Source organism: Xiphias gladius, chromosome 7 (genome assembly GCF_016859285.1).
Source record: "Xiphias gladius isolate SHS-SW01 ecotype Sanya breed wild chromosome 7, ASM1685928v1, whole genome shotgun sequence".
NCBI classification, from domain to species: Eukaryota; Metazoa; Chordata; class Actinopteri; order Istiophoriformes; family Xiphiidae; genus Xiphias; species Xiphias gladius.
In genome coordinates, this window is record NC_053406.1 from 18,440,783 (window position 1) to 18,453,083 (window position 12,301).

General features: G+C 39.3%; 1 protein-coding gene across 1 annotated transcript; it reads right to left on the reverse strand.

Annotated features, from left to right (window-relative positions):
• Positions 1-1,656: 1,656 nt before the first annotated feature.
• Positions 1,657-11,070, reverse strand: LOC120792204 (extracellular calcium-sensing receptor-like). Its single transcript, XM_040131279.1, has 12 exons — positions 10,763-11,070; positions 5,542-5,808; positions 5,161-5,364; positions 4,914-5,016; positions 4,581-4,760; positions 4,274-4,462; positions 3,605-4,147; positions 3,247-3,456; positions 3,049-3,172; positions 2,760-2,953; positions 2,380-2,661; positions 1,657-2,079 (listed from the first exon to the last, which is right to left on the reverse strand). The coding sequence occupies exons 1-12, from the start codon at positions 11,068-11,070 to the stop codon at positions 1,657-1,659; spliced, it is 3,027 nt and encodes a 1,008-aa protein (XP_039987213.1).
• Between the last annotated feature and the right edge of the window lie 1,231 nt (positions 11,071-12,301).

Here is a 12,301-nt window from a genome sequence, read left to right on the forward strand (position 1 = left end):
TGTCAATATTTGGCCTTGGCAAAGGTATGCGCTCTACCAAGTGCCACTCTAGTTACGTTTTGTTGTTAAGCGACATCTAGCGGTTGTCTGAGAAAGCATCAGGCTTTTCAACAAATGCCCCAAAATTACATGTTGTGGCCATAGTAATTATGACAGGTAATTATTTATTTATCTATTTTTCAGAATATATGTTTGTTTGTTTTTTATACTGGTTAACAATAAGACAGAAAACCATAGATACCACACATTTGACCAGTCTTGTACAGTCTGCTCCCCCCAACCCCCAGCACTTCAGTATTAAAGGTAAGCTGATTTATTAATAAATATAAGTGAATACCAATCAGGCAGCAGTAGCAGTACCTTAAGTCATGTGTATATAAATCGCAAAAATAAAATATAACGGACACTTGAATCGAAGCATTAGTTTATCTAAGACAATAAGATGAATATTTTTCTATTTGTAGAAGCAAGGGCTCCTATTTATAGATTCTAATGTGAAAAAATAAATAATTCAAGAATATCACCAGTATAACAATCAACGTATGAATTTAATTTGAAAAAATATCATAGAAGCACGGTTTTTCTAGTAGTAGAGACTAAAAATAAACAGACAGTGGAAAAGCAAAGAGTTTCCCTCCATTTGGATGCAGTTTAAATTGTAGATGTGAGAGGAATAATATGTCAGCTTCACTTTCTGATTTACTGTTCCCTATATATTTTAGGAAAATGCCCCAGATTTTATAATAGTCTTTTAAATTGTAACAGTTTATCTGTGGCATATCTCCTGCTGCCATAGGGGCGCTAGTTTAGGAAACACTCCTATGGGTCATGTCAGAGGGTAGGGACAAAGAACTTATATGGTCGTTTACGTTGGGGGACTTGTTGCACATATTGCAATTCTTAAATTATTAATTGTAATCTGATGTAACTCCCTCTCAGAATTTTGAATTTCTAAAAACTCAAAATCAGTGGTCATGGCACAACCTGGGAAGCAAGCAGAACAGTTGCATTAATATAAAACGCAAATACACAACCATGGAACTTACTTTTATTTATGTTTATTCATTTTTTTATTTTTCTTATGCTGTACAAGGTGGTAAACACCAAAATTATATAGGCCAGTGTTTTCAGTTTTGAATATACTTGTTATACTTCTTTTAACTATGTAAAGACAAAACGTGACATTGACCCACTGACAAAGTGCTATATCTTTATTATTTACTTTTAATTAATGAATGTATATGGTGTAACAATACAGCATAGACTGATACATAAGCTATTATCTGTTAATGTTATGTATTTTTTATTAAAATATTCTGCTTTCCAAGAAATTGGTGGACAGTTTTATACAGCTGAGTTACACTATTTAATCAAATCACAGGAATAGACAACAATTAGCCACATTAATGCAAAGTAAGTTAATACATTTTTTAGTGAGCACCATTGCATCTAAATTTCTGTTTTTTCTTCAATGGATGGTGTTATAGTATCATTTAATGTTGTCTAAGAACAGCAGAAATGTTCTTAGTTATTCAGCTAATAATAAAAGCCATAACTATGAGTGGCACATTAAGAATTAGCATTATTTCAATGAAACTAGTTGACATAACACATACACATGGACATATGGATGGTGCGTGGCTGAGGCAACAAAAACTATCTGGCCATCAGGTGTTTCTTCGTGTTCTTTTCAGGCCTCAAAAGAATAATGAAACATTTGGGGGCAAAAATGCAGAGCAATAAGCCATAGGTAGAGGCGAGGATTGCAAAAATTTCCACAGCAACAACATACTTCCCAGGAGAACTAACGTAAGCAGGTACAAAGGCCACCCAGACAGCACAGAAGATCAGCATGCTGAAAGTGATGAGTTTGGCCTCATTGAAGTTGTCAGGGAGTTTCCGAGCAAGAAAGGCCAGTATGAGACAGGTGCACGCCAGAAGGCCAATGTAACCCAGAACCAGAGAAAAGCCCACCAAAGAGGCCATGGCACACTTCAGGGTGACCTTTGACCCTTGGAACCCCAGATCATGATGAGGAACAGGGGGACTGAGGGACAGCCATATGGCACAGATGATAACCTGTATGAAAAGTAAACGCATTATTATTCAATATCAACCATAGTTGCTCAAAAATATAAAAACAAATGTTCGATAACGACCGATAGTACAGCAAGCAATTTACAGGTTAATTGTATTATATGAATCAGGTACTAGTAAAACACGTACCAGTTCCTAATGGTACTGAAATGTACCAGTAGCAACCAGTATTTTACTGGTACCCGATTCATACAACAAAATTAATGACTTGTAAATTGTGGGCTGTATTACTCAGTGTGACCACATGCTCTCTATTTTTAATCAACAAAACATTATTCAAACCTGTATACAGGTGCAGAGGCAGACACTTCCTCTCTGTTGGCCTGGACCAAAACACTTCATCAAGGCTTCAGCACCAGGCCGAGCTGAGCGAAAAACAGCTAGAACCACTATGGTTTTTACCAGGAGGCAGGATAAACAAAGTACAAAGCTGATCCCAAAAGCTGCCTGTTGGAACTGACAAGACCAGACTGATGGACGACCAATGAACACTAGTGAGCACAGGAAGCAGAGCTTCAGAGACAGAAGAAGCAGAAAGCTCAGTTCTGAGTTGTTGGCTCGTACCTTGAGGTGATTCAGATTAACAGACAAAGATGATGAAAGAAAGACATGTGAAAGAAAGAATGCATACAAAAAACTGCCACATTAAGCCGGGTTCTTACCATAGGTGTTTGACGGTAGTAAAGAAAAACCACAAATACAGCTGTCGTCACCGTGGCACCAGACACAGCTGCTGTAGCCAGGGTAATGCCCAAGGTTTCGTTAAAGGAAAGGAAGTCCAGCTGGCGAGGGATGCAGGCAGTTCGTTTAGCATTGGACCAAAACTCAGACGGACAACGCTCACAGTGGGGGGAATCTGGGAGAGGAGGGAAGGAAGGATAATAAAACACAAAGGGGAAAACGAAGGTTGCAAGCCAGACCTTCTGTAATGTTATGGAGTAATTTCCTGACCACTTGTATTGCTTATCTCCCCTTCAGCACATGGAATACAGTCAAAGCAGCAGACAGGTTCCCCTTTCCTGTTGGCCACTCGGTTCCCTGGGCGGCAGCTCTCACTGCACACTGAAACAGGCACCTAAAGAAAAAATAATGTTCTCAATGACATAATCTTATGAATTGACAAAATCATTTATTTGTTGATGTGTCTACCTGACTGGATCCTCTGCTCCACTGAATAGCTGATTCGTTAAGGTGGAGGTCAAACCCATCCACACGACCAATCAAAACAAGTTTTAATGGCCCCTCAGGAGTCTTCTGCCAGTTGACAAGGTCGTACTTTGCTGGAATATCGGCTCCTTGGAAATGAAACATTTCCCCTTGTGGTGTGGTGATGTTCACTTTTTTCAAGTGCTGCAATAGCTGAAAGCAACAAATTAAGGTAACAAACTGTTGAACATTCAAAAGAAAAAACTGAATACAAAGAATGAATGTACAACATTCAGTTTAAGAAAACTTCAAGAACTATTAATCTTGTGGATAAGATAAAAACAGTGATAATCATGTTCACCTCTATGGGCTTGATGTGAGACGGTGAAGAGCAGGTGGAGCGGTTGTTTCCAGGAGGGCTGTCTCTGTTTGGGCAGGACAGAAGGCTGTGAAGGGCATGGGCTGCAGCATAAACAGCAAGGTAGACATTATATGCCACCCTTAGCTGGGAGGTGTCAGTAAAGGGATGCTGCAGTCCCTCCAGGGTTTCTGTGCCACTGCAGGGGGGTAGAGAAGCTTTCTGAAGTGACTCCTTGGCAAGAGATGAAGTAGAAACATTTGACGGATGGTCAGACCTTGCTTTGAGGGATGAAGAGGAGTTTGAAAACAAAGGCTTGTCCCCTGGACTGCATCCAAACTCCTTTTCCCAGAATTCTCTTAAGAATTCATCATCAGGACGACGAATAGGGTGCAAATTTCTGAGATAATTTTCAAATCCAGGTATTGTTGAACTTTGAATGGCCACACCAAGAACACCACTTGCCACTTTCGAGATGGCAAGATCTTGGAGAAGATCATCACTGGTACTCCAGGCCTCACTGGCCAGAAACTGTCTGTCAGTCACCTACAGTAAGAGGACACTGAAATGAGTTACAACAAGAAAAACACCTGAAATTTTGTTAATACAAAAAATGTCTTTGTGTAATAATGAACACCCTTTTCTATACAAATTCACGGGCTAGTTACTCACATTTCTCTTGGTCAGTTCCATAAATAGTTCCTTTACATCGGTATACCAGCAAAAGATCAGAATCACCCTCGCAGTGGAAGCTTGAATTGTGAGTGCTACACGTCTGGCATCACTCACAATAGTTTCTCTGTGGACAGTCTCTATGAATTCCAAACACACGCCTTTTCCCTCAACCTCTTCCTGAAATACCTGAAATATGGAGGTCATAACAATGAACATGTTCAAACATATGTTATTTGTACTACATATGAAGGTGACACAAGGAACTTTTTCAGGCAATTTATAGCAATAATAACAAAACAAACACCTGTATTGCCAATCGACCATAATCACTGTTTTCGAGCACAGCTCCAATCCAAGTCCAGTGGAAGTGTATAGCCAATTGTGCAATGGCCCAGGCTTGATAAATATCGCTGGGGATTGTTCTGAAGAAGTTAGGAAACTCTTGACTGTCACTAAGACAGGGGCAGCTAGCTAAGTAGCTGATCTGAGGGAAAGACAGAAATGTTTTTTTGACACTATTTTTACAGAAATATCATGTTTTTGAAAACTTTTTAAAATCAGTTCAGCCTCCTGATTTTAGACCGAGTTTAAAAAAAATGTTCATGAGAGGTTTATTTCCTAAGGTAATGAAACTAACAGTTGGTACAGAGAGAGGCCCCAGGATCCTGGACAGTATTATTCCAATTGTAGACGAGGACGCACCAATGAGCAAAGGAACAGGCGGCCCACCTGAGGACAGCATTAGACACATAATTACATAAGGACAATACTATAATCATATCATGGGGTGTCTCCATGGATATAGCAAATGTTAACTGTATAGGCCTACTTAATTATATCATTTCATACTTGTTGTTTTTCCAGGTTGTTCATAAAATGCAGAACGAGGCGTAGAGGCTGTTAAATTACAGCTGTGTTTGTCTCCTCCAACCAGGGACAGTGCAGCTTGCAGAGCCCAAGGGTATCGGCCACAGCTATCGACTATACGGTAGCCGAGCTTCACTCCTGGCAGCAGGGTGCTGTTACGATTGATTTCCTCCACCGCAAATGTCATAGCATACGTATATTTTAATGGTTCCAGATCTAACCTGAGACCACAGGAGAAAAAAAGCAAGAGTGAATGAGATAATCTACAATATCAGTCACTGAAAGATATAAATAATCATCATGAATTTAAAAAAAACAGCAGCATGTCCAAACATTTCATATATATCAACATAATTTTATAAATCCTATACAAATACAGTACATGTTGTTGTCATTACCCAGTGCAAGGTTTATAATGTGGCAGCTTGATGAAGTCCTGCTCTAAAGCTGAGGGTATGTAATACAGATTAAAGAGTCCGCCGATAATCACATCTCCATCCTGGGAGAGGCTCTTGTTTCTCTGTGCACCCCACCGGGAGCACACTACCGCCTGAACCACCTCCACTCCCATCTGTCTGCCCACTACACAAAGAAGCAGCAGGGAGAGGGCTGAGGAGGGCCACCGAGTGAGGACCCAGAGCAACCAAGACATGGATGCAGCTGTTCTGGACATTTAAAACATTTAGGAAGCTGTTTTCTAAATGTCAAAATATGCATCAACCATAAGTGCAATAACTTCAGTCTATGTAAAACAAAATTCACCTCAAACCTGCTTCATCAACCCTGACAACAGAGTGCATCAACTTCAGAAAAATGCAGGTAAAGTTCAATAGTTTCTGTTAGCAAAGACAAATCCCATTAAATTCCACATGCCCAAATGTAAAATCATAACCTCAAGTCAGCTACATGTAAAATAAAAAGCACATTATTAACAGAGACATGTTTCACTTGATTAAAAATGTTCTTTCACAAGGTAAATTGTTAAGTCTGAAAACGGTATCCAGACAAAAGCATTACCCCCTCCCACTATGCACGAGTGAGGCATTGATATGAGTATTTATACTAAGTGTAAATCCTTTTACAAGGAAGTAAAATTGATGACGCAAGCAGCACACATCCAAAATTATTCCTCTCTAGGGTGATGGTGGAAAAACAAATGAATGCTAGCAAATGATTAGCCTGTACAAAGTTAGTAGTGGTGGATGTACCTGGAGTACGACTTCACTCAGACCTCAGATGGCAGAGATCCACGACCACCACCAGCTGCTGTACATAGCAAAGTCTTGTCGTTTTCCATAGGGAAAGTTCTCAATCAACTTTTTGAGGTCTGAGAGGTAGTTAGACTCTGTCTTTTGGAGAATGAACTCCACCAGCTAAAACATTTTCTGACGAAAATGACTTGCCCTCCTAGCTTACCTAGCTGACATTTTCAACTGATTTACTGACCTGAAAGCAGGACCTGGGGTTACAAATGCATCACTCTTCACCTCCTCTGACAAAACTATTGTTGTGACTCATTAGTCTGGACAAAATAACTGCAATGCTTTCCCATCATGATTTTCAGAGCCAGTACAATGTTTGAAAAGTTGACTTGCAGGTCGTTTTTCAGGGCACATGTTAGTGGAATACGTATGCAGTTTTGTAAGTATTTTCCTGATAAGCAGGCAATGTCTGATACAGAAGAGTGGATTTGAAATTGTTTTACAGTGACAAAGTTGACAGGAATGGCAATTAAACTGGAGGAGTAAATGATTGATGTTGCAACTGATATGGCTCTATAACAGACTTTCGCAAAGAAGCCACTGCCTGAATTTTGGCTCTGAAAAAACTCCTCCAATTCACATCAACATATCTCTGTGAGGATGCTGTTTCAGCGCTGGTATACGTGAAAAACAAGTAATGGTGGAGAAACTGGAAACTATATTCCCAAGTCATAGTGGAAACTACCCAGTGGTGTGCCCGAGGGGTCCCACAGGTTAGGCGCTATCCTAACCAGATGACAAGGGCAGGCTGGTTTCTGAGACCTTTTGCGTCAGTTGGCATTTAAACATATTGTCATTTCATCTAAGGTCAGCTACAGTGAGCTGTTCATGGCTTTGCCAAAGCACCCCGAACATCTCCACAGCACCATTGCAGGCATGCTGTGCCTGCTGAATCATCTTATTAGCATTCGGGCATAACATGGCACATGGCAGCTAAGACAGCTTAAGAAAATAAACCTGGTCTACCCTTGCACCTGTGTCTTAGACAGCCAGACGTGGCACCTCACCATCTAGAAGGAGACCATAGCCTTGCCAGTCACCAGTATCTGCCTTTCCAATTTAGCTAGAAGTGAGGAAACCTGCTACATCAAGGCAACTAGGTCTGACCCTACTATACCACCTTTTTTTCCAGCTGCCACAGATACAAAGCTAGAATAGCCCGTGTTGACCATCTATCCCTGGTGTGCGACAGCTCCGTATATTCAGGCCTGGCATCCATCAGTTTCTGCAACATAGACTTGGAGGGGAACACCAAGTCAATGGCAGCAGTCCTCAACCAGTCCTCTCCCGACCATGTGCACATATTAGCTGTCTTTAAATCTAACCAGTTACGGGCTTTAGATGGTTTAACAGGTGTTTAAGTACCAGCTCCTGCAAATCAAGAAAAAATTGTAATGAAAAACTACAGGACTGTCCCACCAGACACGAATGAAATCATGTCAGAAATCAATACTACATGCCTGCAAAATGGATTTAAGCACTGAACATTAGGGGTAGTATACAGTATAAGGATGTGTAGAAAGTTCAGCAGCAACGGGTAACAGAACGTTTGTAAAAGAAACAAATTGAACTTGCTTGTGCTGTCATTTTTTCCACCCATGTTCTTAAAATTTCCAATAAAGTCATAATGTCATTGTGTTTAGTTGTATTCCTGCTATGCAAAATCTTGTGTTTTCAAGGAAAATAGTACAGTGTAAACCACAAATGACTTTCTAATTTGCTTCAGAGTGGATACACCTTTTAATCCTCCACACAATGTACACAGGAAAGCATGTGACCAAACCAACACTGCTGCTTATCTACATGTACATGTACAGTAAGAAGCTTGTATATTACAACCTTAAGGAGCTTCGACAGGGCACCAACAGGGTCTTCTAAAAGGACTCATAGGTAACTTATCTAAGCAGTTATTTTATAGACAAGAGGGACTTGCATAAAAAACAGTAGTTGAAGCTGTGTGTTTTTAACACTGAGCTTCAACCAACAGAGTAGATACAGAGTAGATCAGGTACTTTTTTAGGAGTAAACCATTGTTTTCTTTCAAAATGCTGCTGAAAGGTTTGAATTTACTCAGGCTCATTGAGCATGGGACAACCCTGCTTCAAAAGGACAAAGGGTCTTCTCATCTCAGAGGATTAAGTTACATCAAACTGAATTCATGGGAGTTAAGTGAGGAGGTACCGATGAGCCGCAGGTGTGCAATTCCTCATTTCCATCATTGTTCATTTCACGAACAATTACATCCCATTATACACTGACGGCGAGGTGGCACAGAGGGGGAATAGGAGGTTGTGTGCATGTTTGTTGTTTTCACTGTGTTTTAGACCGTAGGCCACATTTTGCAGTCCACAATAAAAGAAAATGTACAGTAGATAAATTATAAAACTGGAGCTGAAGTGTGCAGTTCAATTTTTGGAACAGACTGAGAAACTAAGGAATGTATTCTTTCTAGTAAATGCCCACTGTGACTGATCCAGTGTCTGCATTATAAACATCAAAACATAAGTGAAATGGAAGATTTCAATAAGAGGAAGAATAAAGGTTGTAATAACCTTCAGTCTGTTCCATATAGGCTTTGCCTTCTTCCTTTGAACTTTCCGTGACGCCATCTTTACTGTGGTGACTGTGACAGCAGTGACGCCTGAACTGGTCAATTGGCAATAATTTCCTTCGAAGGAAGAATGAGCCTGTATGAGCGTGAGTGTTATTCAGACTCAAAATATATGCAATTACATTTGATATGGAATGTGGTTTGAAAAAAATGACTTTAACATGCAACTTCTATCTGGCCTCCACATGATGAATGTAAAAGAGCTGTGTAGTAATTATACTTTCTATACTTAACACAGAAAAGTGTCATTAGGTAACAGTTTTTAAATGGTTCCTGGGAAGTGTTATCTGTCAGTGACACAAATACACAAGTGACACACTCTCGATGAGAGATAATGTATACTGTATGCCAATAGAACAATAGCGACATACCATTGTCAGCAATGGCTTATGCCAATAAAAATACAGAACAATAGGCACTGAAACAGCAGTGGAATGTCTGAATAAAACCTTGGTAACTCTTGTGACTAATTTTCTAGCTATTAAGAAGTCTGCATTGCATTTAATTTTTTCTGTAACTAAGTTTTCTTAACATATTCAGAATTAAATATTTGTATAATGGATTAATGGTGCTTTGTTGAAAGTCTTAATCACTTTCTCCATATTTTCTTTTCTGTGACTGCATGGCTGCCTACATACAAACTGTTAAATCTTAACAAACAGACTCACTTCATTACTAATTTGCATTCGGAGAGAAACGGATTTCTAGATGTTAGGCTACAGAACAGATCATCTTGCTAAGTACTAGGGGTACTGCATGTGAGACGAAAGGAAGTTACTGTATGTCATTATTAGAGCAAATACAAGTAGGGAAAGAATAAGATGTTACACAGCTGCACAATCTTGTTGAGAGATACAGACAGAAGCATCAGAGCACCGTTAGATGGTATAATACTTCCATCTACTGGTCATTATTGGGAACACGCAGTTTAAACAAAACAATGTCCATTGCATCAGCCCCTGCGATCACCATATCACTCCATCTTTAAAGTGTATTAACTGCTGGTAGAGTAATGGGGAGCAGATTTTATTATATCTTTCACTGCTATGATTTTGATACCGAGATGAGTCATTCTGAGGCCCCTTTTTTAGAATATACTTGTTATACTTCTTTTAACTATGTAAAGACAAAACGTGACATTGACCCACAGACAAAGTGCTAAATCTTTATAATTTACTTACTGTAATATATAGCATAGATTGGTAAATAAGCTACATTATCATCAATTAAAAACTTATCTATTAGAGTAATGTATTTTTTATTAATATATTCTGCTTTCCGGGAAACTGGTGAATAGTTTTATTCAGCTGAGGTACACTATTCTATCAAACACAGGAATAGACAACAATTAGCCACATTAATGCAAAGTAAGTTAATACATTTTTTAGTGAGCAACATTGCATCTAAATTTCTGTTTTTTCTTCAATGGATGGTGTTTTAGTATCATTTAATGGTGTCTAAGAACAGCAGAAATGTTCTTAGTTATTCAGCTAATAATAAAAGCCATAACTATGAGTGGCACATTAAGAATTAGCATTATTTCAATGAAACTAGTTGACATAACACATACACATGGACATATGGATGGTGCGTGGCTGAGGCAACAAAAACTATCTGGCCATCAGGTGTTTCTTCGTGTTCTTTTCAGGCCTCAAAAGAATAATGAAACATTTGGGGGCAAAAATGCAGAGCAGTAAGCCATAGGTAGAAGCGAGGATTGCAAAAATTTCCACAGCAACAACATACTTCCCAGGAGAGCTAACGTAAGCAGGTACAAAGGCCACCCAGACAGCACAGAAGATCAGCATGCTGAAAGTGATGAGTTTGGCCTCATTGAAGTTGTCAGGGAGTTTCCGAGCAAGAAAGGCCAGTATGAGACAGGTGCACGCCAGCAGGCCAATGTAACCCAGAACCAGAGAGAAGCCCACCAAAGAGGCCATGGCACACTTCAGGGTGACCTTTGACCCTTGGAACCCCAGATCATGATGAGGAACAGGGGGACTGAGGGACAGCCATATGGCACAGATGATAACCTGTATGAAAAGTAAACGCATTATTATTCAATATCAAGCCTAGTTGCTCAAACACACACATATATATATGTGTATATAGTATTTGTGCTATATATGAAGGTGATATATGTATATCAGTAACAACAAAAATAGTAACAAAAGTAATAACAAAAACATACACCTGTATAGCCAAATGACCATAGTCATTGTTTTCGAGGACAGCTCCAATCCAAGTCCAGTGGAAGCGTATAGCCAGTCGTGCAATGTCCCAGGCTTGATAAATATCGCTGGGGATTGTTCTGAAGAAGTTAGGAAACTTTTGGCCTGTCACTAAGACAGAGCAGCTAGTGAGTTAGCTGATCTGAGGGAAAGACACAGAAACATTTTTGACAGTTTTTTACAACCATTTTTGATTAAAACGTTTTTATTAAAAAGTATCACTTTCATATAGACTGTATAAAAAATTGCTCATCAGAGGTTTAGTTCATAAGGTAATGAAACTCACAACCGGTACAGAGAGGCCCCAGGATCCTGGACAGTATTATTCCTATTATAGACTAGGACACACCAATGAGCAAAGGAACAGGTTGCCCACCTGAGGAGAGCATTAGACATATAATTACATAAGGACAGTCTTTCTACACTATAATCATACCAGTTGTTGTTTTCATTGATGTAGCAAATGTTAAATGTATACTAAATTATATCAAGTCGTACTTGTTTCTCCAGGTAGTTCATAAAATGCAAAACGAGGCGTAGAGGCTGTTATATTACAGCTGCGTTTGTCTCCTCCAACCAGGGACAGTGCAGCTTTCCCAGTGAAACATGTTTCACTTGATTGAAAATTTTCTTTCACAAGGTAAATTGTTAAGTCTGAAAAACCAGACAAAAGCATTTTTTTTTTTTTTGTTTCTTCTGTTGAGGAACTGGCCAATAATTTCAAATATATCAATGTTGATAAACCTAATTCAAAGGTTTTGGATAAAAATGTCCCTCAGCAGTTGTATAACTTTCTAGAATCAAACAATTATTTCCAAAGCCAAAATAAAAACTACAAACCAGACTGTAATGTATTATGTATACACCCACTGAGCACTTTATTAGGAACACCATACTAATACTGGGTAGGGCCTCCCTTTGCTCTCAAAAACAGCCTCAGTTCTTCATGGCATGGATTCCTCAGGATGTTGGAAATTCCTTTGAGATTCGGGTTCATGCTGACATGATTACATCACATAATTTCTGCAGATTTGTTAGCTGCACATTTGTGCGT